We start from the raw sequence: 22,983 nt of genomic DNA on the forward strand, positions 1-22,983 counted from the left end.
AAATGTATAAACAATATCTTTAGTATAAACCTTAATATATTTTTAACTAAACTTTAAAAATGATTTGCTTAATCCCTTAAACGATCATTTACCGCCGGAGGTACACAAATTTACACTATTGCCGCAAAGTAAAGCAAAGCTCAGAACTTAAGCAGTTGGCTTAGTGGGGGAGGCAATCCTTGACAGCGAGTCCTCCTCGAAACGTTGCCGTGAAGAGCGGACTTGAAATTCTCTTCGCTCCGTCGTTTTCCTTGGCTTTTTCCAACTTTGTTTTCATTTCATTAAGGTGGCAACAATGTCGGAGAATGCTACTAATTGCAATCAAGGTGACTTCAACTTGTTGCTGCAACAGCCACTTGAATCCAGTGCCACATGAGCTCTAATTTTTTGCCCCGGTTTTGATGCCGCTTTTGCACCTTTCTTCCATTTCGCCTTGGCTGATTGACGAGTTGACCGGCTTAATGAATGGATCATTGAGTGCAGGACCAATTGCATTCCAGCGTAATTACATCTTACACCTTGGCCTTAGGACATAGATATGCGGCTGACATTAGTAATTTATTTCACGGCAGTTGTCAGCCGCAAAAACCTTTTAATTTTAATTAGAAGCAAACACATTTAAGCCCACAGAACCCAGAACGGAAACGGCAAATGCCAGAGCATGTTTGCTCGCCCAAAAAATGAGGCAAACAAACAGCAAGAAAATAAAATAAAAATACATTTTTTTTTCGTATATATTTGTATATATTTTATAGCTTTGAGACGAGCAAACAGAGCAACAAAATCAACAAGCAGGCGACGACAACGCTTCAAAAGCCAAAGGCCCTTTTTATTACCTTTGTCAAATGCACAAATAGCCCAAAATCCAAAGCCACTGCCGGGTCACCCCTTCGCCGTTCGTTGTCACCCCCTGGAATTGGCCCAGCTAAGCAATTCCGGTGACAAAACACAACAAACGGCTCAGGCAAATTTACACATTCTGTAGACCAGAAAAAGTAAGAGTGCTCTAGGCGAGTGTCACGACCATAGAATTCCATGGAATTCTCTTCAGGCTACAGAGAACTTAAGCTTTAAAAGAGTCTACTTTAGGAGCCGACAGTAAAATATAAAAAAACTAAAGTGTTTTTTTGTAAATCTTGTACACTTTCAGAGATACAATATACCCCAGTTTCTCGCAAATACCTCGCCTGAAAAGTATGGCCAAAAAGGGTTGAAACTCAAATGTAGCGAGCCAAATATCCCAACATCTAAAGGTACACAATAAAATATTATATCGTAATAAAACCCCAATGCCCACTCCCTTAGATATGGAAGAGAAATGGCTGGCAGGTGTTGAGGCTGCGGAGATGGAGAGGTCCAACCCACCCATAGTGGCAGATAGCACGATTGAGCGATACTTTTCGCATAATATGTATTTCTTGGGCCAGAAGCGAGCCCCGGCCAGGCATCGCAATATGTATTTAAGATTTATTGGAGATTTATGCCCGGCTTTTGCTTCGGCTACCAGCTGCTACAGCACCAGCTCCGGCTCCCTCTCTATTTTCATTCATCGCTAACAAGCAATTTAGCATCTCAGCGGGGCAAATCCGCTCAGATACGGATATGTGGCCGATTTAGTGGAGGTAAATCCGAGGGCCAACCGACAAGCCCTTTAATGACAATAATTTTCATAAGCTCAGCAGGGAAAACATTTCCTGTCGGTAATTTGCATTAAAAAAAGAAACAAAACAACGATGCTTTATGTTGTAGTTTTAAAGTGTCTTTAAACAAATAAAGCGGAGCAAATATTTCCAACAAATATTATGGCCGGAAAAAATGCAAATAATGAATGCAACAAAAAAAATAATAAAGAATGTGCATGGGAGATGTATAAATAAGCAAATTAAGTACAAAATACACTTCATTTAACAATGTTTTAATTTAAAGAAAATTCTGTGATTTATGCTAATTAATGGTAATAAACTTTAACTTTTAAAGCTATAAAGTTTGCTTCAAAAATGCCTAACATATTGACCAAGTAATTTTATATAATATAAATATATTAGTAAAAATGTCTGATTAAAAAAGTTATAAAGTTATAAAAGGACTTTCAAAAACCTTGTTAGTACTTTTGATATTTTCTGCAACAAAAAGAAATGTTATCCAGCATTGTTAAATTTTATAAATGAAATTAGTTTTGTCAGGATAAAATCACAAATGTCACCGGAAAATTGTTGTACAGTCACAAAAGTTGTCATTCCGAGTCAACACAGTATTATTAATTCGCTGCTTCCTGTCCGTGTTTTGGGTAAAAGCGTAAGCTAAAAGTTTTTAATTAAATTTCACTTATTATTAGTATTATTTTCGGTCACCCCTTGCACTCGTCATCGTCGCACTTCGCTCTGCGCTGACAAACAAATTTGTTGGTCTGGCAAATAAGCAAATGTGACGTGTTTCCCTGGTCTATATTCGACCGTACATACATATAGCGCCATTGTTCGAAAATAAAACATACAACGGGAATGAAAACAAGCAAAAGTTTTAACTAATCCCATCGAGTGGGGCGCTGAACAAACGAAACTGAAACTGAATGAATGCCGAAACAACGTTTTGACGAGGGAAGTAAAAACTGAAAACGAAATTTATGTCCGGATGTGTTTTTAAAAATGGCTGTATTTATTTTTTTGTTTTATATAAATTTAGTTGTTTAATCATTAAAATAGAGCATATAAAATAGAATAAAATCCATACAAAATATTTCCATTTTTCGCTTGTTCACAAATCACACACAAAAAATGCCTCCGCAAGGTAGGAGAGTGTTGAGACTTAGTCGCCAAAGAGCTTCTTGCCTAGATCCATCATCCTGTGGTTGCGGCACACGCGCAGGGCATCCGCCTTCTTGAGCACGGCCTGGACATCGCCATTGACGTCCACCAGCTGGGAGAGGAAGTCCTCGTAGGCGGATTTCACATTGGCCGGCAGCGTGCCGATCTTCACCTTCTTCAGGGTTTTCACAATGCCCTCGGCCCAGCCGGATTCCAGGGCGAACTCTGATAGCCAGGGCACTAGAGGTAGTACTCCGCACATGGTCTGCATGCCCAGGAACCACAGTTCCGAGAGGTCCGACCAAAAGCCCTTGTAGGCAATGGACACCACCAGGGCGGTGGGGTCGTTGCTTTCGTCGATGTTGTAAGCGTCCCACAGGAAGCGGATGGTGGCCTGGATGTAGCGACAGATGGAGAAGTCGTTTTGCTTCACCTTCTTGGACTGCTGCTTCAGGAGGAGCAGTCCCAGGACCGCTAGGTTGCCGTGGATCACCAGGTTGTCGGGGGTATCCTTCAACTCGGGCAGGTTCTCGACCACGAACTTAAGCAGGCTGGCAAAGGTGGCTCCGTCCTCGGCCTTTTTGGGCTCCAGAACCGTGAAGTTCATCAGGATGTTGCACAGCGCCACGATGGCAGTCCTGGCCACCTTCATCTCCGCCTGCTGCTCGGGCGTGGGAACCGGATCCGGCTCGTTCATACGCTTCAAGCGCTCAGCTCGCGGAATGGGCGGCCTCTTCCAGTGGGCAATGCTGAAGTAAAACTCCAGGGCTTCCAAGAGCACCTCATCCTGTTTGTGAGTGAAAAGCACCCTCCTGGCCTCCTCCTCCACGGCAAAGTGGCAGAGGGCCGGCAACATGATCCTCAGGACATCGATAGGGGGTTCGCCCTCCCTGGGGCCCGCCCTCCAGGTCTTCAGATCGTGGAAGCTCTCGTTGGCCACTTTGAGCATAAAGGGCAGAAGCTTGTAGATGGCCGGTCTCATGGCCGTGGTTTCCTGGGCAAGCCAAGCGGACAAAACCTTAACGATGGCCACCACAAACTTCTTGTCCCGGGGATTGGCACTGTCCCGGATCTTGTCCTGGCTAACTCGGGTCAGAACAGCTACGACCTGATTAAAGGCACCCTTGAGAGCCGTGTAGGTGGTCTGCTTCTCCTTGGGTTCCAGGTCCAGCTGGTCGGTGGCCATGTACTCGATACACTGCTCCAGGATTACAAAACAGCAGGAAAGCAGATCCGCCTGCTTGAAGGTGGTCTCCAGCTTCTTTTCATCCATCTGCATGCGCACCTCGATGGCCGCCAGCTGGAGGAGCTGCAGGAAGAACTGCTTCTGCTCGTCCATGAAGGCCCACTGGATGCCCAGAACCTGCAGGGTGGTGGCTATCAGGTGCAGGGCTGGATCCCTCTGCTTGGGCCCAATCTTGGCCTTCAGGATGTCGCCGCAGCCCTTGAACAAGCTCTCTGGCCAGATTTGACCCTCCAAAGAATTAATCACAATCTCCTTACGACAGGTGATCAGGATGTCGGCCAGAATCCGGCACAGCTCGTACTTCCTGTCCGTGTGGTCGGTTTCCATGTCCAGTGCGATCCTCTGGATCAGGGCGTGGAAGGCGGTGGGGTCCTCGGGCCAGGAGATCTTTCCGAACTGGTTCACCAGCAGCACGATCAGATGAAGGGCCTCATCGGTCTGGAAGCTCTGGGCGGAGTAGATCTGGGACATCTTGGGAATGGCACCGGTGGCCAGGAGAGCCTGCTGGCCCGGCTCATGGCTGGCGATGCTCTTCAAGCAGCTGTAGGCCTCGCTGACCACAATCAGGTTGTCCTCGTAGTCCTCGTCATCGGCCTGCTCCACGATCTCCAGCAGCGTGGGTATGGCATCGATTATGTCCTTGTGCGTGGCCAGCTCCTCCTCCTGGCAGAAGCAGGTGAGGATGGACAGGGCCACGCTCTTGTACACCAGCGGGGGACAATCGCTGGGCAGGTCCTTGGACACCAGCAGTTTCTTGAGGAAGGGGAATCCAATGGCCTCGAAGAGCAGCTTCTTGCCCTCCGCATTGCAGTCCTTGCCCTTCACCAGCTTGGTGACCATGAACAGGGTTGCGAACTTCTCTGTGTCGCTGCGCGTGCCCTTCAACAGGTTGGCGCACTTGCGCACGGGCTCCGGCACGTCCGTCATCCTGGTTTCCAACTTTCCGGGTGTGTATCTCGCGGATCGCCTATATACAGCCTTATATACCTAACGGCTGCTCGCTGTGGATGTGAATATGGACGTGGTATGTGCGCAGCGTGGCCTTCTATAAATATCTCCTCACACTTTCACTTGGCTACAGTCTTCCCGTTGGCTCTTTTTTCGCCGGATTCTTTGGGTTTCTGGGTTCTGCGTTCCGTGTCTTAGCTCGACGACGCACTCTCGCGCACTGATCTCCGCCAGCGGAAAACTCGCGAGTGGCTTTCCCAATTTTCCAAAAGCTGTGCAGCTGTTGTCGTTCGAACGGGGAAACCTACACATAATTTATTTATACATATCATGCCATACTCTTTACTGATACGCTGGGAAAACTCAATTGAGGATCTATAGGGCATTATTATTTTTCTGATTTTTACAAATTTAAACAAATTCATTAAAAATATACTGTGATTCATTGCTCATTTTAATTTGTAGAGTTTAAAACTTATTAATAATTCTTTCTAAAAAAAAGTAATAATACTACAAGATGCGTAACATATTTTAAAACAAAATCAAGCAATCATAAATGAGACAAGGGTATAAAACCCACCTTAACAATTAAGAAATCTGATGAAAATAATGTCTTTTTATACTGTAATATTAACAAATTTTATATAGAAGGTAAATATTATACCCATTTAATAGCGTATTTCAAAGTTCATTTATTTTTTTTGGCATTAATTTTCCCATTTTCTTCGGCCTATTTGAAAAACATTTGAAATCAAACGGATGACCAATGCAATGCTTTTGGCTCTCTGCTTTTCCTTCTCCACTTTTCCACTTTGCTCTCTTATTTTTTCCGGCTTTTCACTCTCCTGAGTATCGTTGTGTATATTTAGAAAATGATTTTTCGTTTTTCCGACTTTTTCGTGTTTACATTTTAGTCAACTCTGAAATGTTCACCGCCGGCTGCATTTCTTCCAGAATATTTTGAATACGTATTTGCATTCTACGCGGCACGTACATAAGCTCCTATGTGGCCACAAATATCTATTCGGATATGTATAAATATGTTTGTACATAGGTGTGTCCGCATCAATATCCAGCCAGACATATAAATAAACCACTCCGGTGCAGCGGGAGTACACATATTTTTAAATACATAAATTAAAAATTAACTTAGTTATATAGACACATTGTTATAGGCATATATGGATCGCAAATTTGCATATTTAATTTGAATGTGATGCTTTCTGCCATTTCATGCTGGGGTCAATGAATTTAATTGCACATTGCACTTTGTTTCAAATTAAATGGATTTCATTAGGACTCATTTTAAAAATCTATTTATTTTCAACTGTACACAAGCTGATTTATTGTTTATTTTTACTAAATGACGTACACTGTTATGTTTTGGCTCATAATTATTATATTTTTTCCTGCTTTGTTGCCTTAAAACATCTGTTTATGTATATTTTACACTGACAACGTCGTCGACAGAGACATCATTGGGGGCTATTTATTCTTTTTGGCATTTAATTCTTTTAGCACAATTTTACATATTTATTGGCTAATGAGGCATACAATCTGACACATTCTCGAAAGTTGGCCTTAAGGCGAGAGAAATCTCTGGCCATTTCACGCTCTCTCCACATAACCGAACATATATAGTCGGCCATTAAATCTTTAACACGATTTCAGGGCCACAAAAGTCGGTTATTCGGCCTCATATTGATCATAATGCAAATGAAAAACTTTATCCATTCTGGATTATTTACTGCCGCGCACAAAATGCAAATTTGTCTGGACCAGCAGCACCAGCAGTCCCGCTTCATATCAGAGGACCCGGAGAATATATACATATATGCATAATATATAGTAGATGCAGCAGCACAAATCGGATCCCATATCTGCTGCTGCCGTTTTGCGTTTGCCTTTGTTATTATTATATTTGGCGGTCCTGCCGCGAACATGAGCCAAGTGGTCATTGAATGCGGTCGTTTGACCGTTTTTGGGCAAACGCGGCTTAATTGCGTTGCTAGCAATTTCAATAATTGGGTTATAACGAAATTGATTAATTTTTACATTTCACTAATTATGTGCCGGGGCAAATCCGCTGCTATTGTTATTATTATAATTATAAAGCGGAAATATGCTGGCCATCCATAGCGTTCATTTGTCTGTTGGCTCTTATTTGTTTACTCAGCTGCACTTTTGTGTGGGTGCTTGACCATTTTTCGGACTGGCGTTGCCTACTCTCGGGCTGCGGTGAGAAATTCGCTTAAATCAGAAGAGCCTAGCTGTGGAAATTGCGAAAAATTACCCACAAACTGGCTACTTCTTTGGACACATCACTGGGCTCTGCCCTTATCTAGCTCGGCACATAACCAGGAAGAGCTAGAAAAGGCAACATCAACATCAATAATTGAAATAAATCGCTTGACAAACGATGTTCGGTCCAGAGGCAGCAAAGGAAACACAAAAACAGAGGACACAAAACCAAGGACAAAAAATAAAGAGGAAAAACCAGGACCAGGAAGAGTGAGAGCACAAAAAAAAGAAAACACTCTTATCACTAATCATGAGAGCAAGTCGGAGTCCAAGCCAAAAGGGGGAAAAGTGAACCCACAAATAGGAGAGGAGGAGTAACTTACACAAAGGGAAAATTATGATAAAAAAAACTATTTTAAATACCCTAATTAACTTTATAAATGTACATAAAAAGACTCATTAATTTTAAAATAATTCTTAAAACTTGAGAAGGATTGCTCAACATGCTCAACTTAACAAGTTCCTTATAAATATAGATTAAGGTGCCATAAGTTAAAGCATAACATGTTATAAATATCACATAATATAGTCACAAAAACCCAATTATATCCCTTTGTAGCAAGCAGCCACACTAACCGATTGTAGCAAGCAGCCACACTAACCGATGTAGCAAACAGTCACACTACCCTATACACTTACACACCTATTGTACATACACGGCTGGATTATACGATAGTTATAAGCACAATAGATACATCTCGCTCTCACATGAAGATCGTGCTTAGGAACATTACTCTGTATGTCCCTTTCGCACGATCGTCAACTGACACACCAATACATACATGTAATAGGCTAAGCATAGAATGGAAGAATGAATAAAGAACACTTCGTTTTGTGACCACCGAAAAGACAAGAACGTGCCTTCCTACAATTCAGAAGTGGGATAACTGAGAATAAATTTTTCTCAGACGCTCAACCTACAAAGTGAATAAAACATTAAAAATAAACAGTGGTGTTACAAACAACAACGGAAAATGGAAACCATCGGTGCAGACGACTACACGGTGGCGGAACTACGCAATTGGCTGGGAAGGCTCAACATGCCGAAAAGTGGAAACAAGGCAACGCTTGCGGCGAGGCTCAATGGAGTGCCCCCCGAAGCGCGAGGAGTTTGCCCGGCGATGGAGGAAAACGACGCTGGTAGTAGCGGTTTGGAGCACGAGGACGCCGGATCGGCGGCGCCAGACAGCGGCGTTGAAACCGTGAGCAACATGATCGAACACGAGGCTGGAGCGGCGGCGCCAGGCAACGGCGTTATAACCGTGAGCGACATGATCGAACACGAGGCTGGAGCGGCTTCCCCAGTGGCTGAGGGAAGCGTGCATGTTCGCGATGACGCCGGGCCTTCGAAGTTCAACAGCCGGGGCAGTCGGGAGCCGGCAAACGAGGTTTCGACGCAATTGGATGCCCTAAAGCGTCAACTCGAGTTAGTCCAATTGGAAAACGAGATTCTGAGAATGGAATTTGCTCAGCGTCATAACAGTGCTGCCACACCGAACCAGAACAGTGCTGCCACACCGAACCAGAACTGTGCTGCCACACCGAATCAGAACGGTGCTGCCACACCGAATCAGAACGGTGCTGCCACACCGAATCAGAACAATGTATCCACACCAGATCGAAACGTCGCTGGCGGAGACGCCAGATCGGAGGGGACACCAGTAAACAACAATTCTTTGCTGGCCATGGCCAGAGAAATGCTCCCAACATACGACGGCGCCGCTAACAACAAACTGCCTGTCAGCACCTGGATCGCACAACTTAATGCTATCACGAAAATGTACAAGCTGAGCGATGACGTGATCCGCATGTTAGTAATGTCGAAACTAAAGGACCGCGCTCAAGTTTGGTTGCACTCGTCTGAAAGTTTGCTGACCTTGCCGATTCATGAACTACTACGACAGATTGATGAGGCTTTCAATAGCAAGGAGAGCAAGATAATGTCTCGACGCAAATTTCAAGGGCGCAAGTGGAATCCGTCTGAAGATTTTTCCACATACTTCAAGGAAAAAACCCTTCTAGCCACACACATCCAAATGGACGACGAAGAGCTAATCGACAGCATCATAGAGGGGATTCCCGACACTCTTCTGCGACAGCAAGCACACATGCATTGCTTTAACTCGTCTGCACAGCTGTTGCAGGCGTTTGCGAAGGTTGCTTTACGTAAGCCACCACTGTTTTCGTCAGGACGAGCTAAAGTTTCGGCCGGGGATGGACCTACTTCGGCCCCTCCAAAAAGGTGCTTCAACTGCAACTCCATTGGACACTTCGCTGCTGACTGCCGCAAACCCAAGCGTGAGCACGGAGCCTGCTACGCATGTGGCAGTATGGATCACCAGGTGCACCACTGCACTGAGAAGAAGTTCGTGCCCAGCAATGAATATGTAAGACCGTTTAAGATTTATTTTGGTTCAGAACCTGATCAATTTTTGTTTTTAGAATGCCTAATCGATTCTGGGAGTCCAATTAGTTTCATCAAGATGTCATACGTGGAAAACATACTAGAAAAGCAAAATATCAAGTCAAATGAAAAGATTCTCACAAATTACGTTGGCTTAAACGGTAGCCCCTTAGATATAATCGGAAAAATATCATGTTTTGTTATTATCAATAAAGAAATGCTTAATTTTGAGTTACTAATTGTGGCGAACAAATCGATGGCATATGGAACAGTTTTGGGACGAGATTTCATGAGCATTTGTAACTTTAAGATTGTGAGAGAAAATGATAGTTCAAATGATAGTTATGCTAAAAATGATAGTTCAAATGATAGTTATGCTAAAAATGATAGTTCAAATGATAGTTATGCTAAAAATGATAGTTCAAATGATAGTTATGCTGAAAATGATTGTTCAAATGATAGATATGCGAAAAATTATTGTCCAAATTACAGAAATTTAGAAAATGATTGTTCAAATAAAAAAAGTGGCGAAGACGATAGGTCAAAATGTAATGATAACAAATTTAAGGATACGAACAATGTCAAGTCGATACAAAATACAGTAAAGTCACAGTATGATGAACAAAGTCGTGAAAAGGGAAGCAAAATGAATAGTCAATATGATAACAGTTTTGAATCAGAAATGTTATTAATAGAATATCCCGAGGCAACTGAATGCAGCCAGCTGAACATAAATGAGAATTGCGGTGTGAATTTAAGAAGCAGAATGATAACTATTTTTGAACAATTTTATGTAAAAGCGAAACGTCCAGTACTCCCATCAATAAAATGGGAAATGAAACTTAATTTTGAAAAAACTAAACCGTTCAACTACCCTCCGAGACGTCTATCGTTTGCGGAGAAAAGCCAAGTTCAAGAGTTATTAGACGATTATATAAAAGATGGTATTATACGTGCAAGCGAGTCTGAATATGCGTCACCAATTGTTCTAGTTAAGAAAAAGTCAGGAGAGTTAAGAATGTGCGTTGATTATCGCACACTTAACAAAAATATGCTAAAAGACAACTACCCCACCCCCCTCATAGACGATCTAATTGATAAACTTTCTGAAAAAGTCCTTTTTACGAAGCTAGATCTTAGAAACGGATTCTTTCATGTGCACATGCATGAGGATTCGGTCAAATACACCGCGTTCACTACGCCAATGGGACAATACGAATGGCTTAGAATGCCGTTTGGGCTAAGAAACGCCCCCGCAGTCTTTCAAAGATTTGTAAATAGAATTTTTGCTGATTTGGTTAGAGAGGACAAAGTTCTCATTTACATGGACGATATTTTGATAGCAACAAAAGATAGTAAGAGTCATTTAGAAATATTAACAGAGGTGTTTAAGCGATTAGTAGATAACAAGCTAGAGCTAAGAATAGACAAATGTGAATTCCTTCAAAGTGAAGTAAAGTATTTAGGATATATTATATCAGGAGGTGGCATTAAACCAGATTCAAAGGGTATGCAAGCAGTTAAAGATTTTCCTGTGCCAACCAAAACGCATGAAGTTCAGAGCTTTCTTGGATTGTGTTCTTATTTTAGAAGATTCGTTAAAGATTTTTCGACGAAAGCAAAACCGTTATACGATCTTATACGAAAAGATAGAAAATTTGATTTCGGTGCGACAGAGTTAGAATGTTTTGAAACATTAAAAACAAATCTTCTAGAAGCCCCAATTTTGGCATTGTACAGTCCGACAGATCCAACGGAATTACACTGTGACGCTAGTGCTTTAGGGTTTGGTTCAATTCTTATGCAGAAAAAGAAAGATAATAAGTTTCATCCAGTAATTTACTTTTCCAAACGAACGACCGATATTGAAGCGAAATATCATAGTTTCGAATTAGAAACCCTTGCGGTGATTTACTCCTTGCAACGTTTTAGGATCTACCTTCAAGGAATAGAGTTCAAAATAGTCACAGATTGTAGCGCTTTTACCCTAGCATTAAACAAGAAAGAACTAAGTCCAAGGATAGCCAGATGGGCGCTTTTTCTGCAAGATTACGATTATGTTCTAGAACATAGAGCCGGTAAGCGCATGCAGCACGTGGATGCACTTAGTAGAAACACACACATACTGACAATAGATTCTAACTCATTTGAGGAAAATTTAATTATTTGCCAAAGCAGAGACGAAAAAATCAAACCTATAGCTGAGCAGCTTCAACGGACAGAACTCAAAGATTACGAAATGCGGAACGGAATAGTTTATCGAAAGAAAGATAAAGGAGCACTTTTGTTTTACGTACCAAGCGAAATGGAAAGCCATGTTTTGTTTAATTATCATGATCAGTTAGGACACGTTGGCATAGACAAAATGGTAGAAGTTATTTCAAAAAGCTACTGGTTTCCTAAAGTTAGAGATAAATGCAAGTTACACATTAGCAACTGTCTAAAATGCATTGCATACTCTGAGAAGTCTGGGAAGGAAGAGGGATTCCTTCATAATATTCCTAAAGTTAACATTCCATTTGATGTCGTACATATAGATCATTATGGTCCTGTTGATAAAAGTAGATCGAACAAACACGTATTAGTGATAATAGACGCGTTCACAAAGTTCGTAAGACTCTATCCGGCAAAAACAACGAAATCTAGGGAAGCAATAGTAGCGTTGAAAGACTACTTTAGGGCTTACAGTAGGCCGAAATGTATCATTTCAGACCGCGGTACGTGTTTTACCTCTAAAGAATTTCAGGACTTCTTGGAGGAATGCGAAGTAAAGCACATTAAGATAGCTACCGGATCCCCACAGGCTAACGGTCAAGTAGAAAGGGTGAATAGAAGCATAGGTCCCATGATCGCTAAGTTGACGGAACCAGACAAAGGATTGTACTGGGACACAGTTTTAGAAACAGTTGAATACGCTTTAAACAATACAATGCAAAGATCAATTAATCAGCACCCAAGTAAAGTTTTGTTCGGAGTATCTCAAAAAGGCAGAGTTATAGATAGTTTGAAAGAAAGGTTAGAAGAAATAAATAAAAATAGCGAAGATATAAATCTGAATAAAATTAGAGATAAAGCTAGTGAAAACATCGAGAAGTTGCAAGAATACAATAAATTACGAACAGACTCGAAAAGAAAAGACCCCTGTAAATATGAAAAAGAAGATTTGGTGATGATAAAGAATTTCGACTCGCATGTAGGCGTTTCTAAAAAACTAATTCCTAAGTTCAAAGGTCCGTATAGAATAACGAAAGTTTTGCGGAATGATAGATACGTCGTGGAGGATGTTGAAGGTTTCCAACAGTCCAGACTTCCTTATAAAGGAGTTTGGGCTGTAGCAAATATGCGCCCGTGGATAAGCAAAAGTCAAAGTTAACGTTAAGAGATCAGGAGCTCTCCGGTCAGGATGGCCGATTGTAGCAAGCAGCCACACTAACCGATTGTAGCAAGCAGCCACACTAACCGATGTAGCAAACAGTCACACTACCCTATACACTTACACACCTATTGTACATACACGGCTGGATTATACGATAGTTATAAGCACAATAGATACATCTCGCTCTCACATGAAGATCGTGCTTAGGAACACTACTCTGTATGTCCCTTTCGCACGATCGTCAACTGACACACCAATACATACATGTAATAGGCTAAGCATAGAATGGAAGAATGAATAAAGAACACTTCGTTTTGTGACCACCGAAAAGACAAGAACGTGCCTTCCTACACCTTGAATATGTTTTAATTGTTGTTAACTTGAACAATTAACTCCTATTTTACCCTTCATTTGTAATGAAAGTTTCGAGCGCTGAAATTCCCTTATTTTTGTTGCCATGTAAGCTCGATTGTATAGGCAGGACCCCCCAAGGACTCTGCGAAAACTCGCACTCGCACTGGCACTCGTGCTTCCGCTTCCAATTCCGCTTCCGTCCTCACACGCCGCCTTTTGTGCGAATCGAAGGCTCCGTGCATCGCTTTTCAGACCGCTGTCCAGAGTTTGCAGAGCCGTTTCGAAATGTTTTGACAAATGATTTTGTTTATATTTTCCATTTCATCGACACTTCTGAGGGCAGCCAGGACCCCTACACCACTCCTTGGTGAAATCGCATAGATAACAATGAGAAAGTTTCGACTTTTAGCTGGCCTAGAGATCATCAACATTGATTTCAACTTTTTTGGCAGACGGGGCGGTCGGTTGGTCGTCGTCAATAACATTCAGTGATTGTCATCATCACGGCTGGCCCGCCCAGGCTAAGTTTATTTTGGGGGGCGAGGCACTGGTCCAATTTGCAGACCGGGACCCACAAAAAAATAAATAAATTGTCTGTCATTACGAGCTTTAAGTTGGTCAACGAATCATTTCGCTTTCGATGGGCCCGAGAGTTCAGGCCGAGATCCATTTAAGTTCAGCCAAGTTTGCGGCAGACGGAAATTAATCTTTGTAATGCGGCCAAAGTCATTTTATACAAGCAAACGGCTTTCATTATATTCTTAACAAAAGGACAATTTAAGCTAACAACTCGGTAAACACAACCACACAATATTGATCTTATTTTGTGGGGAGAAATATTTGCACAATTTATTATTAATAAAGTAGATGACTCTGATGGCCCCAATCTTCACCTGTTGATATTATTATAAATAATTGAAACTGGTAAATTGGCAAATCATAATTAAAGAAAGCAAACTGTGTAAATTGACTGATTGTTTATATTTTAATATAAATATTTGTATTTTAAATTCAGCTTAACTAATGGCAAAACTAAAGTTTTAAATTTCAATTACCATCACTTTATAATAAATAAAACTGCCTTAACTTGCAGTTATTTACCAATTTCTTCTTACAATTTCACATTTTCTCTTAAGGGTGGATTGCTTATGAAGCCAACTTTCAAATACAATAAGATCCTCGGCCGCTAAATGAATTTCTCCTGTAATCCCAGAATTTATTCGGTTGAACGTTTCCTTGGAAAAATCCCCGCGAAAGCTGTTACAATTAAAAACACTTTGGAATCATAAGGAACTGTTTCCCTCCCGGCCGCAAGAAACCCCACAGCTGTTCCCAAAGCACATGAAAGTGTGCATTAAACCTTCCTGCCACCCAAGGACCTTCGGCCACCCCAAAAGATGAGTTCAAAATAATCACTCATACACGTGCACATCGTTGTTCCTCCGGTTCGCTCCGTTTCGATTTCCCCACTTTCGAACCTTTTTCGCCGGCGAGCGTGTCCTGATTGTTTGCGCAGCTTGGCACGTGTCAATTTATATTTAAATTTAAATGCAAAAACCGAATCAAAATTCCAGCGTACCGAATAGAATTAAATTTCAAAAGGCGGCAGGAACAGAGGCAGCACAAAACAATCATATTTTCGGAAAGGCATCTGCCGGCTGTTAACGGTTTTGGTTTACACAATATTAATGGCTGATTAATGTGGGCGACAGCCAGCTGCGGCGGAAAAGAGCGTAGTTTCCTAAAGGATTCAGCGGGTTAACCGATTCCCTCGAAGCGTCTTTGAACAGATCGACTTTCCTGTACAATGAATGTGAATGAGTGTGAGCACGGAGCAAAATAATGTAATTTTCAGAATCTGATATTAATTTAATGCTTAAAATTTCCAACTATTTCTGCTAAAGGTATTTTATACTATTTATTAAATTAAATTTGATAATTTGTATATTTATATTGAAAAATGTATGAATACATTTTAGTTTAACTATTTCTTTCAGATCAGTCAGCCCTCAGCCAAATATGTGCTTACAATTCCCAACTCCTTTTAGCAATCCTTAGGGGTGAAATATACAAATTTTTTGTGTGTATGCATTCTTTATCCACTTTAATATTTAACCGTTTTTAACAATTTATGAATACATTTTCATTATGCTGTTGAGTGTACGGCCTGGTGGGTCGTCGTCACTGGGTAGAACTTTTGTAATTGTGGCCCCATTGTTCACTTGAGTTGTATTGTGCGAGAGCAACAAGAGAAGTGGCAACAGAGGAAGTTGGGCCAAATGGGAAATCGGGGGTCCAGGAGTCGGCAACAAATTATGCAAATCCCCTTTTGAATGGCTTATCCTTCATGAATTTATATCGAAACGGAAAGCCAATGACGACGCGGCTTTAAGGCCTCCTCGGTCATTGGAACAATAAAAGCTCATTTGTTGCTATTATCATTTCACTAACAAATAACAAATCATCGGGCAAAACCGTCCGTTTATCCTTGGGAGCAAGGTGGTGGCATTATTGGTGGGTGGGTGGCTGACCGGGATGGGATCACTGGATTTTGGGGGTCGGGGTAACCCCAAAACGTGTTCACCTCAGCGGCAACAACAATAACGGGCGGCGGCAAGCTGAGACTGCAGAAACTGCTGCCAATAAATTCTGTTAATAAACCAAAAGTTGTTAATTTAAATGATTTATATCTGAAGAGGAGAACGTGGGAGCGAGAAACGAGCAACGGAAGTGGTGTTGGCACAGCAGGAAAGGTACTGTGGAGTGGGCGGGTCGGAATTCCTGCCGGTAGCCAGGCCAATGCGCTTGTTATTGCTGAGCCTCAAAAATTCTCGTAATATGGCATAACCTTTTGGGCAGGACCACAGGGCCAGAGAGAGCCGTATTTGCCTTTCATTTGTTTGCTTAGACCCAATACAGTGAAGAAAAATATTTATATTTCATTTTAAAAACTTTATGGAGACAATTTTTAGTTTTATTTTACAATTTTCAAGCTAAAGACAATGCCTGAAGATCCAGAAATCCTTTAAAACATTACGAAATAATTACATTTAGGAATAGGAAAACATTGAGCTCTTAATAAGAACAATATATTTATATAAATTTATGTAAAAATATAATATAAAATGTAAGAAAAAAGTTTAATTATTGGTCTTGTACATTAAAAGAAGAATCAGTAAGACATCAAAACAATATCATATACTTTGTTCAGTGCAACCTACCTCATCCCCTTGAAGCCCCCACTATCCGTAGACCCCCACTTTATGTGCAAGTTTTGCGTGGTGGGGCAATAGGTCAAAGTCGGTGTGCCACTGGATGCCCTGGGAGGATCCTAGGAAGCTGAGTGCTGAGCTTGGGAGATTGGGTGGGTGGGCTGTCCGTTGCCGTCAGCTTAAACCAATTTACGTAGACGATGTCTTCATCACAGGCCATATCCGTGGGCTGTGTCCGTCTTCCCCCCGTTTCTGGTCCCCTGCCCCCTGTCCGTATCCGTATCCGTGAGTCGTGCGCCGAGTGCCGTGTGTCATGAATTATGGCGCCTCCCGCAAGCGGCACAACTGTGCGTATGCGTAATTTAGCAAAGCGGACTGGACAAGGCCGTCGGCCCAACCCAGTGCCCCCCCACTGTCTATGTGGCGCTTTCCCCCTCCGCTTGGATTATACATTATACATAGATAGGCATACATATAGATGTTCGGATTCAAGCATACTTGGACCGGACTGGGGCTAGAATTATATGTATATTATATATACCCCCATAAACGTACATATAAATTTATGCCCTTTTGTTTGCAGTCGAAATTATTTCATTTGTTTGTGTTTATTACGGCCAAATCTCGTCCGATGCCGGGGCCACGTTTGAAGAAAACATCGTTCATTTTCCACAGCGTTTACTTTTAATGCTTCGACTGTTTTTTCGGGGGGATTTTCCACATCTTAACTTTGGCCGAGACCTACAAATATTTGATGCTCCAGAGCGCCAGTTGTTTCGGGGTTTTATTGATTGGCGGTGGCGTGCCTGGTTTATGGGGCAACCCCCTTTTCCCACGCCCCGTTTTGGCTCCTTTTCCGACTGCCCCCCACCTACCCGCTGATTGCTGCTCTTGTTTTTGCCTGGCTGTCAAGCGTGAATGTTGCGCTACATTGAAGGGGATTTTTCGGCATTTAAATGGGTTTCCCTTTCCAATGGAAGGGAACTTTTAAGGGTTTGGTTTGGGGATCTTTACGAAAATGTATTAATTATGCTTAGATAAAGCTGGGTAATTGCCGATCAGTTACCATTTAATGTAATAACAATTTTATAGATTTTAAGAGAGATATTTTAGAGGTCATTTAATTATTGAGATATATTATATTTTAACTTGATTAACTTATATATTGCTAATTATTATTGCTAATACAAGAAATATATATTTAGTAAATGAGATTAACACTCTTGTTCCGTACACACACCTCTGGCTCCTTCTCCTCCAACTATTCCACTTTCTCTGGCGGATACCTCGACTATGAGCAACTAATTTCCTCGGATGAGGCAGCCGCAAATGGAATAGCATCCTGTTGCACATGCATTAACCATGGCATTCACAACATATTATGCAAACTTACACACACATCCCACGTTTGCTGAACCACACATCATGGTATAGCTATACCCTATACCTATACTACACTATCGCATATCCCGGCGGCACAAGGAGCTCATCAAGTCTTCCGGTTTGTCGTGGATGCTCACATTGTTTATGCTCCGGAATAAATGAATATAAAGCATTTAGTTTACAGCTGCCATTTGACAAGCACTCGCCCCAGTTGTTCAGCGAGGGGATTGCGGGAGCATTGCGGAGGCGGGGACAGGATTCGTTGTTGGTTTTGCATTTTCTTTTAATAAAATACATGAATTATGCAGAATAGTTGACGGAGGGCGAGCGACAGCCGCAGATGAAGACGAAGATGGCGACACTTCTGAGATGCTTTCTCAACTTTTCCCGAAAACCACTTGACATTGACACGCAAATGCATATACACTATCACCGCGATACAGTGGAAACGAAAGTACAGTAAATATTCTTTAAAGAATAATTTTAGCTATTACAAAAGTAATAAAAATAATCAAAATAATAATGTTTGAATATGCTTTGAGTAGCGTATGTTCTTGAGGTATTTAAATCTCCTTTTAACGTGTCTAAAAGTATGCAATAAATAACTAAATAACTAAAAATAAAACAGAGAAAAATGATAGTATGTAAATAAATTGATTTTTTGAAGTACCTTATAATATTGTATATTTATTAACGAATATTTACTGTGCTTGTTTCGAGCTCTTGCCATTGGGAAAGTTGGGAAGGCAACCAAAAGTTCCTCGCCTTTTTCCACCTGTTTCGTATGCAAAGACTCAAAGATTTCCAAATGCCAGCAAAGAATTTGCAATTCAGCTCGTAAATTTACTGATTTGTTTGCCACAAAAAAGGTGGCGGGACTTTCGTGATGAGTCAAATCCCAAACATTCTCAGTCGATTTCCACAAATGCAAAGTCAGGGCCAGGTCAAGGCCAGAGGTGAGCTCCCCCAAAAAAAAAAAAAAAGGGTTTCCATCGCTGCGTTCTACAGGGGGTATGTGGAAATAAATTCGCAATTGATAGCCCGGACTGGCTCGTAATCAGTTTAAAAGGGCCGAATCTCAATTTGGCAATTGAGTTCAGCGGCTGGCTGACTGGTGGCTTCGCGTTCACACCCATAATCCAATCGTTTGAAGCGCTTTTATGGATTCCAGTTGTCAAATCGCGTGCAAATTTGTCTGAATTTGTTTTCGCCCCACCATACTTTTTACGTGCTTCATCTGCTACACTCGGAAAATAAAGAGTATAATTTAATAAAAAAAGCCCCATTTTGATAGACTTGAACTTATAAATAAAATTAACCCCATCTCATGGACGCTCAACCACTGTGCACTGATTGATGTTTGTTTTGAATCGCAGTAAATTGAAACACGTTTTTCCCGAAACTAGTTTTTATGATGCGGGCGTAAACAAATCTCTCTCAACTCAGCGTTTGTTCTGTTCTCAAAAAATTATTATTTTTATCACGATATAACTGGCTCTCTAGACAAAATCAAAAACGTAAAAGATTTGTTTATAATTTGTGATGTATGATGTGATGTTAATTTGAATCTTAGAATATTTTCGTAGCTTAAGCTTTTTAAATTAATGCAAATTATTTTATTAAAAAATTTAATAAAAATTAATATCTTAATTTTTATGGTTTCCTATACCAAATATTATTATTAAAGCTCGCATAAATATAGCATTCTTTCTGAGAAGTACAATAAATACAATCTTAAGTTTAATCTTTACAAATACCCTTAAAAAAAAACGAATGGTACTTATAAAGATTAAACTTATTATTTTTAGAATTTCTCATTGATTGACCATATTGCAACATTAAATAGGTATTATTTACCACAATTTTTTATTATATTATATATATTATATTACAATATCTCCTATATTAAAAAGACAAGAAGAAAAAATATATATTTTTCTATATTAAATGTTACTTTTTGGTATTAAATTAGTTATTTTCTGAATTTCGTATAAGTTCGGAAGGATTGCAACACATAACAACAGTTTATTTATGAACGAGATTGTAAAAAAATAATAATTGTATGCGATGGAGATCGCCGCCTGCAATCGCGATTACCTCTTATCTGTACACCTTCGAATGGAAGTCTGCTGGGAGACCGAGCTCGTTGGCGAGCGCCACGCTCTCCCGGTAATTATCTATGGGAGCAATCCAGCCCCGATCCCTGAGAATTCGTTCCAGTCGGTGGCTACAAATGGAACACAATTAATGGTGCCGCCTCAGAAGCTTTACGGAACTCATAGCGAGCGGAGGCGAATTTCAGAGCTGCGAGAATGATTTTGATTACTTTGACCCTCGGCCTGTTGGCAGCTGGTCTGGTGTATGTACTCATGACATGGAACTTTAACCACTGGCGAAAGCGGCGGGTGCCGGGACCCAAGCCCAAAATATTCACTGGCAACTACCCCAATATGTACACCATGAAGCGTCATTTGATCTACGATTTAAACGAAATATATGGGTGAGTTTTTAGGAACCAAAATAAGAATATAAAAATCGATTTATAGGTTGAAATAGCCACTTTTTTTTTAATTTAAAATATTGTGAAATTCACGAGCTTTAACTTAATTTCTTTTAGAAAATATAAAAACAAATACGACGCAGTTGGCATTTTTGGTGGGCGTTCTCCCCAGCTGCTGGTGATCAGTCCGGACTTGGCGCGTCGCGTCTTTGTGTCCGACTTCAAGAGCTTCCACGACAACGAGATATCGAAGAGCATTGATGAGAAAACCGACTTCATTTTCGCCAACAACCCATTCTCCTTGACTGGCGAGAAGTGGAAAAATCGGAGGGCTGATGTCACCCCCGGCCTAACCGCGGGACGGGTGAGATACTGCAGCTAATGGAGGGACAATTAAACATCAATAATGTCTCAATGTATCCAATGCCCCCACAGATCAAAACCGTCTATCCGGTGACGAACAAGGTGTGCCAGAAGCTGAGCGAGTGGGTGGAAAAACAAATACGACTGGGTGCTCCGGAAGGTATCAATGCCAAGCACGTAAGTGATTATTTTAGAACTATATAATATTAATTAAAAAAGGTAACCCTTCACATTAACTAATACTTATAATATGTCGAATTTTATACTGAGATAAATAACCTTATTCCCCCAGATGAGTCTCTGCTTCACCTCAGAAACAGTCACCGACTGCGTTTTGGGTCTAAGCGCCGAGAGCTTCTCGGAGAAGCCCTCGCCTATTATGAAATACATCAACGACCTCTTCAACCAGCCCTGGACCTTCATGCTCTTCTTTATACTGACCAGCACCTTTCCGATTCTAAGTAAGGTGATCAAGCTACGCTTTGTACCGGCGCACGTGGAGAAATTCTTCGTTGGTGTCATGGGCACTGCAATAGAGGCACGCCGTGCTCAACTGGCGAATGGAAAGCAGTTTGAACGGACGGACTTCCTGGACTACATTCTGCAGTTGGCGGAGAAACGTTCGTTGGACACGCGCAATCTGTTGGCCCACACCATGACCTTCCTGCTTGACGGATTTGAGACGACGGCCACGGTTCTCGCTCACATGTTGATGCTGCTGGGACGCGACCAGGAGGTGCAGCAGCGTCTGCGCGAGGAGATCCAGGATCACCTGAAGAATGGCATTATCGAATTCGACAAGCTCAATGATTTGCCCTACTTGGATGCCTGCATACAGGGTGAGCTGATGCTAACATCAAACTAAAAACTCCTAATTAAATCTATGTGCTTATCTGCAGAAACAATCCGCCTCTTCCCGCCCGCCTTCATGTCGAACAAGCTCTGCACTGAGGACATCGAGTTGCCCAATAAGGATGGACCCAACTTCTTGGTGGAGAAGGGCACCGTGGTGGTTGTGCCCCACTATTCATACATGACGGATTCCGACTTCTTCCCCGATCCCCAGGCCTTCCAGCCGGACCGCTTCATTGAGCCAGATGCGGCCAAGAAGTTCCGCGAGCGTGGTGTCTTCATGGGATTCGGAGATGGTCCCCGGGTTTGCATTGGTAAGGCTTGACTTTTCCATATACATTATTATATTATCTAAAGTGCAATTAACTGATAACATTTTCATATATCTAATTAACTGATAACATTACTTTGATAAACCTTGATAGCTTTAATAGCCACTAAACTCATGATAAACTTTATACCTTATCGATTTATTTTTAAACAGGAATGCGGTTTGCCACAACACAGATTAAGGCAGCGGCTGTGGAACTCATCACAAAGTTCAACATCAAGGTTAATCCCAAGACCCGCAAAGACAACGAATTTGAGCCCACCGGAATAATCACAGGCATACGCGGCGGCATATGGTTGGATCTCCAAAAGCTCCAGTAATTCAATCAAGCGACCACTACCCCCTAATGCGACCCAGTTAATGGTACTATATATACTGACCTGTCGTTGTGATTGTTTTTGTGTTTTAGAAATACTCGCAATTTGTTTAACTTTATTAAATAAACTATGTTTAACAATTGAAGATTCTATTTTTATTCTTTCTGGATGTATAATAACAGGGTATTTGATTCGTTGTATATTTATAAAGAAAATATATTTGTGGGACTGTAGTTGTTTTTACAGGAAATAAGCTAATAAAAAAAAGTGTTCAAGCTCATATTGTTCAATTTAATATAATTAAAAATACAATTTAAAAGAGCTAAAGTTGATGATGATGCTTTTTATGCCCATAAATTTTTTAATGCTGCATTTATTTATTTAAATTTACATGCCACTGATTTTTCAAACTATAAAATTTTAATTTAAATATATATTTAATATATTTTAATTATTAAAAAAAAAAATTATTTATAAATTTTTATCTGTTGGCTTAAAAATAATTTTAATATCCGCATTATTTAACATTTTCATAAACAATTTCAAATCAAAGTAAATCGAAATTCTTTTTTTTTTTTTCTTTTTTTTTAAT

The 22,983-nt window shown here is 41.1% G+C and overlaps 3 protein-coding genes across 3 annotated transcripts; 2 read left to right on the forward strand and 1 right to left on the reverse strand.

Annotated features, from left to right (window-relative positions):
• Nucleotides 1–2,634: 2,634 nt before the first annotated feature.
• Neurochondrin (neurochondrin) lies at nucleotides 2,635–5,216 on the reverse strand. The gene has a single exon (XM_017175251.3). The coding sequence runs from the start codon at nucleotides 4,975–4,977 to the stop codon at nucleotides 2,806–2,808; it is 2,172 nt and encodes a 723-aa protein (XP_017030740.1). The 5' UTR covers nucleotides 4,978–5,216; the 3' UTR covers nucleotides 2,635–2,805.
• Nucleotides 5,217–8,147: 2,931 nt separating this feature from the next.
• LOC121501910 (uncharacterized) lies at nucleotides 8,148–9,942 on the forward strand. Its single transcript, XM_041774479.2, has 2 exons — nucleotides 8,148–9,686; nucleotides 9,742–9,942. Exons 1-2 carry the CDS (start codon nucleotides 8,274–8,276, stop codon nucleotides 9,748–9,750), a joined length of 1,422 nt encoding a protein of 473 aa, XP_041630413.1. The 5' UTR covers nucleotides 8,148–8,273; the 3' UTR covers nucleotides 9,751–9,942.
• Nucleotides 9,943–20,304: 10,362 nt separating this feature from the next.
• Nucleotides 20,305–22,536, forward strand: Cyp28a5 (Cytochrome P450 28a5). The gene is made up of 6 exons (XM_017175813.3): nucleotides 20,305–20,528; nucleotides 20,646–20,892; nucleotides 20,964–21,068; nucleotides 21,184–21,730; nucleotides 21,791–22,057; nucleotides 22,228–22,536. The coding sequence occupies exons 1-6, from the start codon at nucleotides 20,341–20,343 to the stop codon at nucleotides 22,392–22,394; spliced, it is 1,521 nt and encodes a 506-aa protein (XP_017031302.1). The 5' UTR covers nucleotides 20,305–20,340; the 3' UTR covers nucleotides 22,395–22,536.
• The last annotated feature ends 447 nt before the right edge of the window (nucleotides 22,537–22,983 follow it).

The sequence above is a fragment of the Drosophila kikkawai genome, chromosome 3R, assembly GCF_030179895.1.
Source record: "Drosophila kikkawai strain 14028-0561.14 chromosome 3R, DkikHiC1v2, whole genome shotgun sequence".
Classification (NCBI taxonomy): domain Eukaryota; kingdom Metazoa; phylum Arthropoda; class Insecta; order Diptera; family Drosophilidae; genus Drosophila; species Drosophila kikkawai.